The sequence below is a fragment of the Cervus elaphus genome, chromosome 11, assembly GCF_910594005.1.
Source record: "Cervus elaphus chromosome 11, mCerEla1.1, whole genome shotgun sequence".
NCBI lineage: Eukaryota > Metazoa > Chordata > Mammalia > Artiodactyla > Cervidae > Cervus > Cervus elaphus.
The window spans coordinates 91,147,114-91,165,364 of NC_057825.1; the positions used below are offsets into that span (position 1 = coordinate 91,147,114).

The 18,251-nt window shown below is 39.6% G+C and overlaps 1 protein-coding gene and 1 non-coding gene across 4 annotated transcripts in view; one reads left to right on the forward strand and one right to left on the reverse strand.

The window, feature by feature from the left end:
- The window catches only part of EXOC6B (exocyst complex component 6B), a 664,516-nt gene extending 660,791 nt beyond the window's left edge, over positions 1 to 3,725 (reverse strand). For 2 of the 3 annotated variants that reach the window (XM_043918361.1, XM_043918363.1), the window contains exon 1: positions 3,489 to 3,725. In XM_043918361.1, coding sequence (XP_043774296.1) covers positions 3,489 to 3,601 — 113 coding nt within the window. In that variant the 5' untranslated portion in view covers positions 3,602 to 3,725. The remainder of the gene's footprint in view (positions 1 to 3,488) is intronic. The other variant, XM_043918362.1, reaches the window with a different exon arrangement.
- Positions 3,726 to 13,233: 9,508 nt separating this feature from the next.
- On the forward strand, positions 13,234 to 13,305 carry TRNAC-ACA. The gene has a single exon. It is a non-coding gene; the product is annotated as a tRNA-Cys (tRNA).
- Positions 13,306 to 18,251: the final 4,946 nt, after the last annotated feature.

Genomic DNA, 18,251 nt, shown 5'->3' on the forward strand with positions numbered 1-18,251 from the left:
GCAGGCATTTTGTTACACAGTTTGGCAGTTCCTCAAAATGTTCTATGATTCCATTTATGTGAAGTGAACAAAATACACAAACCCATGAAGACAGAAAGTAGTAACTGCCTGGGGAAGGGACAGAATGAAGAGTGACTGCAAATGGGTATGGGGTTTCTTTCAGGGCTGACGAAAATGTTCTAAAGTTAGATCGTGGTAACTGTTGCAAAATTCTGTGAATTTGCTAAAAAAATGAATTGTACAGTTTAAATTGGTAAACTGTACAGTATATGAATATCTCAATAAAGCTATTGTTTTAAAGGCAAGGTATTTCACTGCTAAGTTTAAAAGACTGTTTTAAAATCTTAAATAACAATTAAAACTGAATATTAATTGCTTGTACCCAGAGAACAAAGTGAGGAAATAGCTTATTCTGAGTAAGTGATATGAAAGAAAGAGATACATAGATGTGATTTGAAAAATGAGAATATTGAGCTATTGTTCATGAGTGATTTGTGACCAATATTCTGTGATCAATTTTTGCAGTGCATTAGCAGCACAATATTTTGTGATCAATTTCTGTAGTGCATTAGCACTACAAAGCAAGAATCAATATTATTTTTAAAATAAGACATGCCCTTACATCTAATGGGCTTCTTTCCTCATCTGCAAAATTAGGACTTGTAGCTAACAAAATAATTTTTGAGATGAAAACAGAGAAGAGATGGCTGCTTCCCCAAAAGAATCTTCTAGGCAACAGCCTCTGTATGCATGGATAAGCTTGGGACTTTTAGAATTACAATGAATAAGGAAAGTCACTCCTTATGACAAACAGTAATCAACTAATATTGCAAGTACTGTTTCAAGATTAAAATAAGGCTAGTTATATAATGAAAAAGTCAAGCCATTGTGGCTCCTCAAACAAAAAGGGATAAAACTGGAAGAATAATTTGGTACCACAGATTATTATTATTTAGTTCCTCTTCAGTTAGAACACCTATCTCAGGGACAGGTAAGAACCAAGAGCCTCAAAAATGCCTCAAAAGACAGAAGAAAAAGGAAAGACTATGAACAGGGATAGAGGCTGAGATTTACAGTTGACGGTAATGTCAGGAAGGAAAGCCTGTTGCCTTTATCATACCTGTTTACTGAGTGTGATGGAAAACCAAAAGATAATGATTATGAACATGCACCCAGGGTAAAGCATGAGATCTGAAACACCAAGTCTATGCATGCTGCTGCCTCTGCATGGGATAAGGAAGAAAGATGAGATCACCTCCTATGAATACGGGCAGGAACAAGCTAGACTGAAGACAAAGACAGTGGATATTACTTGTATTATAGGATGTTCATATGATTGAATCTTGGGTCTGATAGTTAAGATTTAGGGTTATCCATCAAAGATAGGACAATGTCAAAAATGAAAAGCCCCTGATAAAAATAAAACAGAGTCAACAAAAGAAAATAAAACTAGTAGGACAGTGCAGCGGTTCTCAAAACTTTTCTTACCATGTCCCCTTAGGACAAAAGATCTCTACTTCATTTAGCCCAAAAAATCCCCACTTTCCAGTGGAATTCAGTGATAATACAGCAAATTTTAGGGGAAATGGATAACATTTTAAATGTAACGTATACTCTTCAGTCCACATAATGGAAAATTATAGGCCAAACTGCAGCTGAACAAACATGCATTATTATTCAGTGAAGAGCTAACATAATAAATCACAGCAAGCTAAATTGATAACACTAAATTAAGTCATTTATCATATAAACCAAAAACTGAATTGAATAGCAACTAAAAACAACCAACTCAAGACAATATTAACGGTGTTCTGATGAAAAATCCTTCCTAAAAACTCTGGTAATCCCAACTATTCCAGTGGGAGCTTTGCTTGGCTGCCAACTATATAGCTCAGCAGCCAAATTTCTTAGTAGAATACTCAAACAGCATCCTCTGTAAGTCTAATAATATTTTGTTTTACAAAAACCAATATTAATAACCAATAGTAATGCACACAGAATACCAGTATGTAGTCTTAGTTTTTATAAAAGTAAAGATAATGAAATGAGGGTCATTCACCTTTAAGAGCTCAAGAAAATACGAAAAGAGAGGAGCATGATAGTCATGATCATAGTGCAGTCAGGGACAAAAAGCAAACTACTAGGGATGGTCGGTCATGTCCCATGTCCAGGTCTGGCACTGGGAGAACCATGTGCCCTGGAGAAGGAAGCTGTGGCGGTGGAGATGAGAAGCGAAGTTCTCAGCCTGCCCCTCTTTGAACCACTTTCATGAGGCAACTTCTCCCCATGAAAAAAACAAGCAGTGAGTAATAATCTTTATGAAGGGAGGAATAGCGACCGAAGACTGTACAAGGCGGGTAAGATCATTCTCTCTGTTGGCTGCATGGAGATCAGAAGGTGCCACAGGAAGGACGATGTGTTGGCTCTAATAAACTGAGGGGAAAGAGAAAGGTAGTTTGTGCTTGGTTGAGTAATTAACAGAAAGTACAAATAGATGGTGATCCCCAAATGAGGCGGAATAAGACGGGTTAAAAACGCATACTCTGGATCCAGAATGCCTGAGCAGAATCGCGACTCTCCTACTTTATTTTCTCTGTGACCTTGGGCAAGTCACTTAACCTCTATGGGCTTCATCTGTAAAATGAGGGTAATAACAGTACCTACCTAATAGGGCTGTTTTGCGGTTTGAATAAGTTATACTTGTAAATCTCTTAATAAATGTCTTGCGCTGTACACAGTAAGTTGTACCTAAGTTTGTTAAATAAGTTGAGGTAGGTGGCGGCTTAGTTTGACGTCTCCAAGTGAAATGGGGGTGTGTGGGCAAAGTAAGGGTCACGGGGAACGGAGGGAGACAACGTCTTTTCTGCGATAAGCACCAGGAATCTGACCTTTGGGGAGGTCGTTCTCCTGGGGAGGTCGTTCTCCTGACAGGGCTCGGCAAGTGCCGCTCCCAGGAGAGGGGCGCGCGGGTTGAAGGAAACTTCCTTCCTTCCAGGCCTAGGATTTTCAGGAACTCGTTTCTGAGAAGTAATTGTGATTTTTTAAAGAGGCAAGTTTGCTCTCCGAGCAACAGACTGTGGGGTGAATTCTGTTTTGCCTGAAGAGTCGGACCTGCGTCTGGGGCAGAAGGGTGATGTCCTCAGGGGGACCCTCTGCTAAGAACCACCATCTGTCGGGCGCGCTCCGGCTGCCCGCGCCGGGCCAGCCTCGGAGGGAGAACGAATGCTGCCCAGTCCTGAGGGAGGCAGAAGGAGCCTACAGGGTAACGGGGCTGCCGGCGCCGACGGTCGGGAAGGAACCCCACGTCGGGTCTGCGGGGCTACGGAGGGGGATCTGCCTCGCCGAGGGTGGAGGTCGCTCGCCGGGTTCTCCGAAGGGAGGGGCCGGCGCTGGCCCTGCAGGAGGCCGGCCGGGCGCACAGTCCCGAGGGAGCCTGCTCCCGGGTCCCGCCCGTGCCCACCCGTCTGTGGCCCCGGTACCCAGGGTACCTGAGCGTGGGCCCGATGCAGGCCGTGTCGGTGCTCTCGATCTCTCGAAGAATCCGTTCGTGCTCCGCCGCTGTCTCCAGGCTCTCCGCCTCCGCCATCTTAACCCGCTCCATAGACTCGGGGAGCCCCGCAGCGCGTCCCCTCCCTCAGCTCCGCTCACCTTTCGCTCTCAATCTCTCTCTCTCACTCCAGGCTCCCGGGGATCCTAAGCCTCCGGCCACCCGCAGGACGACCCCTCCCTCAGACTGGGCACGCCCCCTAGCATCACCACGTCCGCGGGCGTTCCGCGCGATGCCCGCTGGGATTTGTAGTTCTCTGGGAGAAATAGCCTGGTTTCACACATTATTCATTGAAGCTACAAACTTGTATTAAAAGCTCCACTATATCCAGTGGCTAACTGAACTGAACTGAAGATTCCGTACTCCCAAGGCAGGGTGCCCGGGGTTCAATCCCTGGTCAAGGAATTAGATCCCATGTGCTGCAACTATAACCTGGTACAGCCAAATAAACTTGTTTTTTAGAGGGAAAAAAAAAAAGTTCTACTGTAAGGCAGGAACAATTGAGGACTTCATATGCAACGACGACTGTCAGGTAGTTCTTGTTTAAGACCCTTGCCTCAAAGTGCAAAAGCCTCTTTAGGCGCGAATATTAAAGGATTAACTAGGTTTCTCTGAACAGAGATCTTACAAGTTATGAAGGAGGAAAAGCCCAAAACTAAAAAGCCAAAACTAACAGAGGTGTAATGTACCTCTAAGCAAGTTCTGAGAATCAAACACTGCAAGCACTTCTGTCTGTGAAGAATTCATTGACAGACTGTGCCTGAACATTTCAAAAGGTGTGATTGGAAGGTGTGAGAAGCACCTAGAAAACCAGAAAGACCTTCGTTTGCACTGGTGTGTAGAGAATTAGCAACAAGAGATGGTGCTAGAAAAGCATCTTGGAAAAGGAATACCAGGAACAGAAATTTAAACTTTATTCTAATGGTTCAATGGGGCCAACAACCACCTGCATCAAAAGCATCATGGATCTCTTTTTTATTACAAATCAAAGACTAGAGATCTCTTCAAGAAAACTGGCAATATCAAGGGAACATTTCATGCAAGGATGAGCACGAAAAGGACAGGAACCGTAAGGACCTAACAAAAGCAGAAGAGATTAAAAAGAAGTGGCAAAAATACATAGAACTATACAAGAAAGGTCTTAATGACACTGATAACCCTGATGGTGTGGTCACTCATCTAGAGCCAGACATCCTGTGGTGTGAAGTCAAGTGGGCCTTAAGAAGCATTTATTTTTGTTTAGTCATTAAGTTTTATTCCCCTCTTCCACAGCTCCAATGCCTGGAGCCTGCCAGGCTTCTCTGTCCATGGGATTTTCCAGGCAGTAATGGAGTGGATTGCCATTTCCTTCTCCAGGAGATCTTCCGAACCCAAGGATCAAACCCACATTCTCTTCCATCTCCTGCTTGAAAGGTGGATCCTTTACCACTGAGACACCTGGGAAACATTACTATGAACAAAGCTAGTAAAGGTAATGGAATTCCAGCTGAGCTATTTCAAATCCTAAAAGATGATACTGTTAAAGTTCTGCACTCAATATGTCAACAACTTTGGAAAACTCAGAAGTGGCCACAGGACTGGAAAATGTCAGTTTTCTCTCCAATCCCAAAGAAGGGCAATGCCAAAGGATGTCTAAACTACAGTGTAATTGCATTCATTTCACATGCTAGCAAGGTTATGCGTAAAATCCTTCAAGCTAGGCTTCAGCAGTATGTGAACCAAGAACTTCCAGATATATAACCTGGGTTTAGAAAAGGCAGAGGAACCAGAGATCTAATTGCCAACATTCAGTGGATCATGGAGAAAGCAAGGGAGTTCCATAAAAGCATCTAGCTCTGCTTCATTGACTATGCTAAAACCTTTGGCTGTGTGTGCTTAATCCTGTCTGACTGTTTGCAACCCCATGGACTGTAGTCCACCAGGCTCCTCTGTCCATGGAATTGTCCAGGTAAGACTAGTGTAGCAGGTTTCCATTTCCTGTTTCAGAGGATCTTCCTGACCCAAGGGTCAAACCATCGTCTCTTGTGTCTCCTAAATTAACAGGCAGATTCTTTACCACTAGCACCACCAGAGAAGCCCAAGTCTATTAGGATATTTTCCCTTTAAAAGATTTACTGTTGCAAATTGGATATAAAATACTCATATATGGTTCCGTCCATCCACAAGAAGAAAGTAAATATGAACTTGGTGTTTACAGTCAGAATATGAACCCTAAAGTACATTTACTGGGAACAAAGGTGAAAATGAGAAAGAAACTGGCCATTATAAGTTCCTGGACAATACAAAGTATGTTTTCAGTGCAAAACATTCTCAGTGCAAAAAGACTGATTATGTTTTGTGAAAAGTTTATGCATCAGTCTTTACTACTATATTTTTTAAAAGAAAAGTTATTTCAAGTTTTAAAAAGCCAGTAGAACTTTAATTATTACTTATTAAAGCAACTTTTCATAAACATTTATATCATGTTTAAAAGGTCAGATTCATTCCAGACCACCTGAACTGCCTCCTGAGAAATCTGTATGGAGGTCAGGAAGCAACAGTTAGAACTGTACATGGAACAACAGACTGGTTTCAAATCAGAAAAGAGCATGTCAAGGCTGTATATTGTCACCCTGCTTATTTAACTTATATGCTGAGTACATCATGAGAAACACTTGGCTAGATGAAGCACAAGCTGGAATCAAGATTATTGGGAGAAATATCAATAACCTCAGATATACAGATGCACCACCCTTATGGCAGAAAGCAAAGAAGAGCTAAAGAGACTCTTGATGAACATGAAAGAGGAGACTGAAAAAGTTGGCTTAAAATTCAACATTCAGAAAACTAAGATCATGACATCTGGTCCCATCACTTCATGCCAAATAGATGGGGAAGCAATGGAAACAGTGACAGACTTTATTTTGGGGGGCTCCAAATTCACTGCAGATGGTGACTGCAGCCATGAAATTAAAAGACACTTGCTCCTCAAAAGGAAAGTTGTAACCAACCTACACAGCATGTTAAAAAGCAGTACTTTGCCAATAAAGGTCCGTCTAGTCAAAGTTATGATTTTTCTGGTAGTCATGTATGGATGTGAGAGTTGGACCATAAAGAAAGCTGAGCACCAAAGAATTGATGCTTTTGTACTGTGGTGTTGGAGAAGACTTTTGAGAGTCCCTTGAACAGCAGGGAGATCCAACCAGTTCATCCTAAAGGAAATCAGTCCTGAATATTCATTGGAAGGACTGATGCTGAAGCAGAAACTCCAATTCTTTGACCACCTGATGAGAAGAGATGACTCATTGGAAAAGACCCTGATGCTGGGAAAGATTGAGGGCAGGAGGAGAAGGGGAGGACAGAGGATGAGATGGTTGGATGGCATCACCAACATGATGGACATGAGTTTGAGTAAACTCCGGGAGTTGGTGGTGGACAGGGAAGCCGGGCGTGCTGTAGTCCATGGGGTCTCAAAGAGTTGGACATGACTGAGCAACTGAATTGAACTGAACTGAAGAACCAATTAGAAGAGATTGAGACCCTAAATCTGATTTTTGCTATGGATTCTTTCTGGTGAATAAATTACATCACATGTGATCAGTATAAAAAATACAATATTAAAAGATCATAAACCTTAACGAGTTAGAGAAGGCTAATGCAGAACTGACAGGAAATTACCAACTTATTTATAGTTTTCCAACGAAAGTTCTAAGTTTTGTTTTTTTACCTCAACTTCAGCACAATTCTACTTATATTAAATATTGTTTCTATTTATCTGTATTAAAGGTGATAGAATGTTTCAGTGAGTGTGTGGATTACAACTGTGAAAAATTCTTAAAGAGAAAGGAATACCAGACACCTTCCCTGTATCCTGAGAAACCTGTATGCAGGTCAAGAAGCAGCAGTTAGAACCAGACGTGGAACATCTGACTGGTTCAAAGTTGGAAAAGGAGTACATCAAGGCTGTATATTGTCACCCTGCTTACTTAACTTATATGCAAAGTACATTATGCAAAATGCCAGACTGGGTAAATCCCAAGCTGGAATCAAGATTGCAGGGAGAAATATTAACAACCTTAGATTCAGATTGCAGATGATACAACCAGAATAGAGAAAGTGAAGACAAACTAATGAGCCTCTTGATGAAAGTAAAAGAAGAGAGTAAAAAAGCTGGCTTGAAAGTTAACATTCAAAAAACTAAGATCATGACATCTGGTCCCATTACTTTATGCCAAATAGAAGGGGAAAAAGTGGAAATAGTGACAGATTTTATTTTCTTGGTCTCCGCAATCACTGCGGACAATGACTGCAGCCATGAAATTAAAAGGTGCTTGCTTCTTGGAAGGAAAGTTCTGACAAACATAAACAGCATATTAAAAAGCAAAGACAAAAATAAAAAATAAAAAGCAAGACATAACTTTACAGGCAAAAGTCTGTATAGTCAAAGCTATGGGTTTTCCAGTAGTTATGTATGGATGTGAGAGTTGATCCATAAAGAAGGCTGGGTGCTGAAGAATTGATGCTTTCACATTGTGGTGCTGGAGAGGACTCTTGAGAGTCCCTTAGACTGCAAGGAGATCAAATCAGTCAATCCTAAAGGAAATCAAACCTGAATACTCATTGGAAGGAGTGATGCTGAAGCTGAAGCTCAAATACTTTGACCACTTGATGTGAAGTGTGGGCTGATTGGAAAAGACCCTGATGCTGGGAAAGATTGAGGGCAAAAAAAGAAGGGGACAGCAGAGGATAAGAGGTTAGATAGCATCACCAACTCAATGGACCTGAATTTGAGCAACCTCTAGGAGATAGTGGAGGACAGGGGAGCCTGGCATGCTGCAGTCCATGGTTTGCAAAGAGTCAGACACGTCTTAGCAACTGAACAACAAATATTTGATGAAAAGTGAAAGACAAAAACAAAAATTTTACTCTATTGCACAGTTGAAAATTCCTAAGTGACTAGGTCTTAAAAGTTCTCACCACAAGAAAAAAAAATTCCGTAAATACGTATGGTGACAGATGCTAACTAGACTTATTGTGGTGATCATTTCACAACATACCTAAATAGCGAATCATCATGTTGTATACCTGAAATTACTAATGTAATGCTGTGTGTCAATTATACCTCAATAAAAAAAATTACAAAGAAAAAAATCATATATATGCTTATATATGTATAAAATACTTCACAGAATATTTCTGAAAGGGTATCCAAGAAACTGTAAACATTAGTGATAACCAAGAGAGATATTGGGAGGAAGGGGCATGAGGTAGGAGGAAGATTTTTTTATTATGCATGCAGTTTTGGAATTCTTTCCCTTGTGTATGTACTGCTTTCTTAATAAAGAATGGTAATTATTAATTAAAAACATATTTTATAAATAAAGCAATAGTGAGGAGAATGGATTACAAGTCTTGGTTTGCCAGGAACTGAGAAAGTTGCTAAACCTGTCTGTTTCTAGATATTCTCTGGCTATCCTCACCTTGTTTCATTACTCATGCTTAAACAATTTCAGACACATGTAGGAGGGGCAGGAAGAGTATGAAGGCTTTTGTATTTCTAAAGATCTCTGGTCCCTTCAATCACCAAGTTTAACATCTAACTAAGCAAAAAGCTTTTTATACATCACAGGAAGAAGATGGGTATGTAGACTAAATAAGTATAGTAGTGATTAAACGAGCTTCTGCTACTGTCAGCAGGTTTTTTCCTAGCCCCCCTCAGTAGCCAGAGAGCTCACATGAGTTCTTACCAGCAACAGTGTGAGTTTGGAATGACTAGTGTAGAAAACTCCAGTGAAGATGGCCTGCCTGACATCAATGCCCTCTAAATAGACAGTGTGTCAGGTGATGTGCAATGACCCAGAAAAGTACTGAACTAAAATTTGGGGGCATTTAGTTAAGTTCCAACATTAGCAGTTAACATATACTGGGCACTTCCTGGTGCAAAGCACGATACAGAAAGTAAGCACTTCATATTCATCATTAAGTCCTTACATCAATCCTTTGCTATAAATATTGTTGCTGTTTAGTCAGTAAGTCATGTCTGCCTCTTTGTGACCCCATGGACTGTAGTCCACCAGGCTCTTCTGTCCATGGGATTCTCCAGGCAAGAATACTGGAGTGCGTTGCCATTTCCTTCTGCAGAGGATCTTCCCAACCCAAGGATCAAACCCCAGTCTCCTGCTTGGCAGGCAGATTCTTTACCACTGAGGCACTGGGGAAATCCATGCTATAAATATTTTGTATCTCATTTTGCACATATAATACCTCAAGTTTCACAGTGTATATGATGATGCTGGTAATCAAACTCAAGTCCATCTCATTTCAAGCCCCATTTCCTTACCAGTTTAGCCACTCTGTCCCACCCACCCTCTCATTGCCACATTTATTGTATGAACTTAAAAATATCGTTCTGCCTCTCAGCATCTGCTTCCACATTGCTGTAACAGGTTGAATCATTTCACAGGCCCTTTCCAAATCACTTCAAAGACCTCTTCACACAACTACCTCTTTCCACTTATTCCCTTTAAATGAGCCAGTTTTTGGTCTCCTGACTCAGTAGTTTTAAAACTTCTTGTTACTCTGCACTGACACTTTTAAAATGTTGTTCTGACACCCTAACTCCTCAACCCTCCTGATGAAGGAAGGCACTAGTTTGTGCTGTGGTCATCTCCTAATGTCCATATCCCTCAGAAGTTTAACAACTTGTCTTACAGATTTTCTATCCATCTCATTCTCTGCCATCATCTTGAAGCACATCAACATCAACATGGATGTTGTTCTTCAGTCGCCAAGTCATGTGTCACTCTTTGCGACCCCATGAACTGCAGCACGCCGGGCATCCCTGTCTCTCACCATCTCCTGGAGTTTGCCCAAGTTCATGTCTATCCCATCAGTGATGCCAGTCAACCATCTCATCCCCTCTCACTCTCTTCTGCCTTCAGTCTTTCTCAGCATCAGGGTCTTTTCCAATAAGTCAGCTCTTCTCATCAGGTGGTCGAAGTATTGGAGCTTCAGCTTCAGCATCAGTCTTTCCAATGAGTATTCAGGGTTGATTTCTGTTAAGATTGACTGGTTTGACCCCCGTGCTGTCCAAACATTCTCAAGAGTCTTCTCCAGCACCATAATTCAAAAGCGTCAATTCTTTGGCACCCTGCCTTCTTTATGGTCCAGCTCTCAGAACCATACATAACTGCTGGAAAGACCATAGCTTTGACTATATGGACCTTTGTCAGCAAAGGGATGTCTTTGCTTTTTAACACACTGTCTAGATATTCATATCAATATGGATAACCCATCCAATACCCTGACTTCATGGATCCCAGCCATGCCAGGCCACAGAGGCAATGCATTCACAGCCTCACTTTTTCCTTTACGTTCAATTAGCACTGTTCTACCCCCAAGACTGCAAACTCTGAAATTCCTCTCAGTGCTACTTTTCCATCTACCTCTTCCTCTTTCTGATTTCTACGGAACTCACACATTACTCTGATCCTTGTTTTCCTTTCTGATTTTAATGAAACTTACCGGTATCTTTCCCGTCTATCCTGAATTTTCTTCTATCCAAGCTTTTAATTCAGAGAGATCTTAGTCTGATTCCTGGCTTCTCCATTAATCAGCAGTTGAATTTGAGTAAGTTCTGTGGTTTCTCTAAGCTACAGTTTTCTCAGGTATAAAATGGAGTATATAATATAAACTCTGGGCATTTGTAAGAATTAAAAATTCTTAATGTAAGGGGCCAACCATAGGCCTTGACAGAATAAATGTTAGAAGCTACTCATACTCCCATGAACCTGCAATGTGACTAAACCGTTTCCAAGGGACTCTCAAGGGTCTCCTCCAACACTACAGTGCAAAAGCATCAATTCTTCGGCACTCAGCTTACTTTACAGTCCAACTCTCACATCCATACATGACTACTGGAAAAACCATAGCTTTGACCAAATGGGCCTTTGTTGGCAAAGTAATGTCTCTGCTTTTTAATATGCTGTCTAGGTTAGTCATAGATTTTCTTCCCAGGAGCAAGCAAGTCTTTTAATTTCATGGCTGCAGTCACCACCTGCAGTGATTTTGGAGCCCAAGAAAATAAAATATTCCACTGTTTCCGTTGTTTCCCATCTATTTGCCATGAAGTGATGGGACTGGATGCCATGATCTTAGTTTCCTGAATGTTGAGTTTTAAGCCAACTTTTTCACTCTCCTCTTTTACTTTCATCAAGAGGCTCATTAGTTCTTCTTCACTTTCTGCCATAAGTGTGGTGTCATCTGTGTATCTGAGGTTATTGATATTTCTCCCTGCAATCTTGATTCCAACTTGTGATCCTGCCAGCCTGGCATTTTACTTGATGTAGTCTGCATGTAAGTTAAATACACAGGGTGACAATATATAACTTTGTTGTATATATTTCCCAATTTGGAACCAGTCAGTTGTTCCATGTCCAGTTCTAACTGCTGCTTCTTGACCTGCATATAGAAACCTATAAGGCAGGTAAGGTGGCCTGATACTCCCCTATCTTCAGGAATTTTCCACAGTTTGTTGTGATCCACACAGTCAAATGCTTTAGCATAGTCAATGAAGCAGAACTACATGCTTTCTCCATTGTCCAACGAATGTTGAGAATTTGATCTCTGGATCCTCTGCCTTTTCTAAATCCAGTTTGTACATCTGGAGGTTCTAGCTTCACATACTTTGAAGCCTAGCTTGGAGGATTTTGAGCATAATCTTTCTAGCATGTGAAATGAGTGCAATTGCATGGTAGTTTGAACATTCTTTGGCATTGTCTTTCTTTGGAATTGGAATGAAAACTGACATTTTCCAGTCCAGTGGCCACTGCTGAGTTTTTCAAACTTGCTGACATATTGAATGCAGCACTTTAACAGCACCATGCTTTAGGATTTGAAATAGCTCAGCTGGAATTCCATCACCTTCACTTGCTTTGTTTGTAGTAATGCTTCCTAAGGTCCACTTGACTTCCCACTTCAGGATATCCAGATCTAGGTGAGTGACCACAAATTGTGACTATCCAGGTCATTAAGACCTTTCTGGTACAGTTCCTCTGTGTATTCTTGCCATTTCTTCTTAATCTCCTCTGCTTCTGTTAGGTCCTTACTGTTTTGGTCCTTTATCGTGCCCATCCTTACATGAAATATTCCCTTGATATCTCTAACTTTCTTGAAAACATTTCTACTTTTTTCCATTCTATTGTTTTCCTCTATGTCTTTGCTCATTTAAGAAGCCTCTCTTCTCTCTCTTTGCTATTCTCTAGAACTCTGCATTCGGCTGACTGTATCTTTCCTTTCTTCCTTGCTTTTCATTTCTCTTCTTTCTTTAACTATTTGTAAAGCCTTCTCAGACAGCCACTTTGCCCTCTTGAAGTTCTTTTTCTTTGGAATGGTTTTGGTCATTATCTCATGTACAGAAACTGCAAGACTACTAAAAGAAAACAGAGTGAAAGCTCTCTAACATTGGTCTTCACCAACAATTTTTTTTCTGATGTGATGTCAAAAGTGCAAACAAAACAAACAAGAATAAACTAGTGGGACAATATCAAACTAAAAAGCTTCTGCCCATCAAACACACACACACACACACACACACACACACACACAAAACAAAGAACATCAATGAAATGGAAAAACAATCTATGAAATGGAAGAAAATATTTACAAATCATATATTCAATAAGAGAATACTATCCAAGATAAAGACTTCCCTGCTGGCTCAGATGGTAAAGCATCTGCCTACAATGCAGGAGACCCGGGTTCAATCCCTGGGTTGGGAAGATCTCCTGGGGAAGGAAAAAGAACTCAAACAACTCACTCAATAGCAAAATAATCTAGGTGAGAAATGTGCAGAAGATCTGAATAGACCTTTTTTCTTCCAGTTGTATTGAAATATAATGGATATACAGCACCATTTTAGTTGAAGGTATACAGCATAATGATTTGCCTTACATATATCATGAAATGATTACCAAGGTAAGATTAGTGAATATCCATCATACCAAATAGACACAAAATTAAAGAAACAGGAAAAAAACTTTTTTCCTGTGATTAGAACTCTTTGGATTTATTCTCTTAACTTTTATATATAATGAACAGAAGTGTTAATTATATTTATTACGTTGTACATTACATTCCTGTTGTTTATCTTGTGACTGGAAGTTTGTACTTTTTGACTGCCTTCATCTAGTTCCCCTTCCCCCATCCCCTACCTCTGGTAAAAACATATCTGATTCTCTTTAACATGAGTTTGATTTACAACACTATATTAGTGTAATTGATTTACAACACTATATTAGCTCCTGTTTGACAGTATAGTGATTTGGTGTTTTTATACATTTCAAAGTGATCTCCACAGTTTAGTTGCATTATGTCATTATAAAAAGATACCACACAGATGGCTAACAAACACATGAAAAGGTGCTCACCATCACTCATTATTAGAGAAATGCAAATCAAAACCACAATGAGGTACCATTACACACCAGTCAGGATGGCTGCTATCCAAAAGTCTACAAGCAATAAATGCTGGAGAGGGTGTGGAGAAAAGGGAACCCTCTTACACTGTTGGTGGGAATGCAAACTAGTACAGCCACTATGGAAAACAGTGTGGAGATTCCTTAAAAAACTGGAAATAGAACTGCCATATGACCCAGCAATCCCACTTCTGGGCATACACACTGAGGAAACCAGATCTGAAAGAGACACGTGCACCCCAATGTTCATCGCAGCACTGTTTATAATAGCCAGGACATGGAAGCAACCTAGATGCCCATCAGCAGATGAATGGATAAGGAAGCTGTGGTACATATACACCATGGAATATTACTCAGCCGTCAAAAAGAATTCATTTGAACCAGTCCTAATGAGATGGATGAAACTGGAGCCCCTTATACAGAGTGAAGTAAGCCAGAAAGATAAAGAACATTACAGCATACTAACACATATATATGGAATTTAGAAAGATGGTAATGATAACCCTATATGCAAAACAGAAAAAGAGACACAGAAATACAGAACAGACTTTTGAACTCTGTGGGAGAAGGTGAGGGTGGGATGTTTCAAAAGAACAGCATGTATATTATCTATGGTGAAACAGATCACCAGCCCAGGTGGGATGCATGAGACAAGTGCTCGGGCCTGGTACACTGGGAAGACCCAGAGGAATTGGGTGGAGAGGGAGGTGGGAGGGGGGATCGGGATGGGGAATAAGTGTAAATCTATGGCTGATTCATATCAATGTATGACAAAACCCACTGAAATGTTGTGAAGTAATTAGCCTCCAACTAATAAAAAAATTTAAAAATAAATAAATAAATAAATAAATAAAAAGATACCACAAAGGTTTTGGCTATATACCCCACACTGTTCATTTTATACTGTGACTCATTATTTATTTTGCAACTGAAAATTTGTACCTCTTAATTTCACTCACCTATTTCTTTCCTCCCACACCTCTCTCCTCTGGCAATGACCTGTTTCTTTTCCGTATCTCTGAGTCTGTTTCTGTTTTCTTATGTTTGTTCATTTGCTTTGTTTTCATATTCCCCATATAAATAAAATCATACAGTACTTGTCTCTAACATATCACTTAGCATACTACACCCTAGGTCCATCCATATTGCCACAAATAGCAAGATTTCATTCTATCATATTATATAAATATGTGTATGTGTGTCTTTTTTATATATGCTGCATATTCTTTATTCTTTGTCCATTCATCTATTGATGGGAATATGGGTTTCTTCCATATCTTGGCTATTGTAAATAATGCTGCAATGAACATAGGTATGTATGTAACTTTCCTAATTAGTGTTTTTGTTTTCTTCAGATAAATATCCAAGAGTGAAATTGCTATGTTTAATTTTTTGAGTAATCTCCATACTATTTTCCACAGTGGCCGTACAATTTGCATTCCCATGGCAGTGTACAACAGTTCTCTTTTTTCTACATCATTGCCAGCATATGTTATTTCTTGTCTTTTTGTTAATTCTGCCCAGTTTTTCCAACACCACTTATTGAAGAGACCATCTTTTCTCCAGTGTATATTCTTGCCTCCCTTATCATAGATTAGGTGACCATAAGTGTGTGGATTTATCTCTGAACTTTCTATCCTGATTCATTGATGTATATTTCTTTTTTGTGCTACTACCACACTGTTTTGATTACTGTAGCTTTGCAGTATAGTCTAAAGTCAGGGAGCCGGATTCCTACAGTTCTGTTTCTTTTCTCAAGACTGCTTTGGCTATTTGTGCTCTTTTGTGTTTCCATTAAAATTATAAAATTATCATTTTTGTCATAATAAAATTATCTATAATATAATTATAATATATAACATTATAATGTATTTTATGTACATTGTATTATATTACATATTTTACAATATTATGTATACATTGTATATGTATATTATATACATAATATTATATATAATATATATAATACAATTATTGTTCTAATTCTGTGAAAAATGCCATTGGTAATTTGGCAAAGATTGCATTGAATCAGTAGATTAGAACACTCTCTAACACCAAATGCAAAAATAAACAAAATGGATTACAGACCTAAATGAAAAGCTGGCTACTATAAAACTCTTAGAGGAAAATATGGGCAGAACACTTTTTGATATAAGTCGCAGCAACAAATATCTTTTTTAATCCACCTCCTAAAGTAATGAAAATAAAAACAAAAGTAAACAAATAGGCCCTAATTAAACTTAAAAGCTTTTGCACAGCGAAGGAAACCATTAACAAATGAAAAGACAACACTCAGAATGGGAAAAAATATTTGAAAATGAAGCAGCTGACAGGGGAAAATCTCCAAAATATACAAGAACTCATGCAGCTCAAGATAAAAAACAAAACAAAAACAAATAACCCAATCAAAAAATAATGGGAAGATCTAAATAGACATTTCTCCAAAGAAGACATACAGATGGCCAAGAGGCATATGAAAAGATGTTCAACATCATTAATTATTAGAGAAATGCAAATCAAAACTACGAGATATCACTGATAGCAATCAAAATGGCTACTATAAAAATATCCAAAAAAATTAATATAGGAGAGGTTGTGGAGAGAAGAAACCCTCCCACAATGTTGGTAGGAATGTAAACGGATACAATCACTATGGAGAACAGGATGGTGGTGGTGGTTTAATCACTCAGTTATGTCCAACTTTTGCAACTCCATGGACTGCAGCCCACCAGGCTCCTCTGTCCAAGGAATTTTCCAGGCAAGGATACTGGAGTGGGTTGTGATTTTCTACTCCAGGGGATCTTCCCAATCCAGGGATCGAACCCTAGTCTCCCACATTGCAGGCAGATTCTTCACTGTCTGAACAACCAGGGAAGCCTGGAGAACAGTATGGTGGTTCCTTAAAAAACTAAAAACAGAGCTACCATATGATCTAACAATCCCAATCTTGTGCATATATCCAAAGAAAATTGTAATTCGAAAAGATACATGAACCCCAATGCTATTGCAGCACTATTTACAATAGCCAGGACATGGAAGCAACCTAAATGTCCATCAACAGAGAAATAGATAAAGAAGATGTGGTACATTTATGCAATAGAATATTAGTCAACCATAAAAAAGAATGAAATAATGCCATTTGCAGCAACATTCATTGACCTAGGGATTGCCATACTGAGTGAAGTAATTCAGACAGAGGATAAATATCAAATGATATTGTGAAATCTTAAAAAAGAGTACAAGTGAACTTATCTACAAAACAGAAATAGAGTTACAGATGTAGAAAAAAAATGCATGGTTACTGGGGATAAGGCAGTGGGGGAGGGATAAATTGGAAAGTTGGGGCTGACATACACATACTACTATATATACAATAGTTAACTTATAAAGACCAATTGTATAGCACAGGGAACCTGACTCAATACTCTGTAAAGGGAGAAAAATCTAAAAAAGAGTGACTATATGTATAACTGATTCACTTTGATGTATACCTGAAACTCACACACCACTGTAAATCAACCATACTCCAAAAAAACTTTTTTTTATGGCTTAGGATAGACAGCACTTCGTTCATGTAGCTTGAGTGGAGCTGAACTGAACTGAAATGAACTGCTGCTTGCTTTTTTCGGGTTTTGCTTATGCTATTCTGTTCCTTCTGAATGAAATACTCTTCCCTTTCCTCCTCCTGCCTCACTTGCTGAAATTATATTTCAAGATCCAGCTTTGTGTGACCTTCTTCTGTAAAGATAACCCTTTCTTTCCTAACACAGGCAGTTGGACAGTAGATCCTTTGTCCACACCTCTATCTTGCATTAATACATGACTCTACATTCTCCCTGTCACATATGTGACCTGGAGTAGTAGAAATAACAACAGCTTCTGCTTATTAATGCCTACTAGGTTCCAGGAACATAATTTGATTTCTCTCATTTCATTTTCAGAGTTACCCTGCTGTAGGACAAAAGTTGTTGTCTCCATTCTATTGAGGAAGAAACTGAAGCTCAGTATGGTTAAATAATTTGCCCAGAGTCAGAGGGCTAGCCGCTAAGTGACAGACTGAAGTTAGAAGCCAGGCCCCACCTCAAAGCTCATACGCTTTCCGTTATTGCTTTAATTAGTTTTCATTCTATCTCATCATCTGTACCATGAGCTCCCTGCAGACAGGAGCCTGTCTCAGCAGATGGCTCTCTTTTAAGGGAAAAAATATGTCTCCCCACAGGTCTAAAGTTTACTGGGAGCAGAGCATCAGT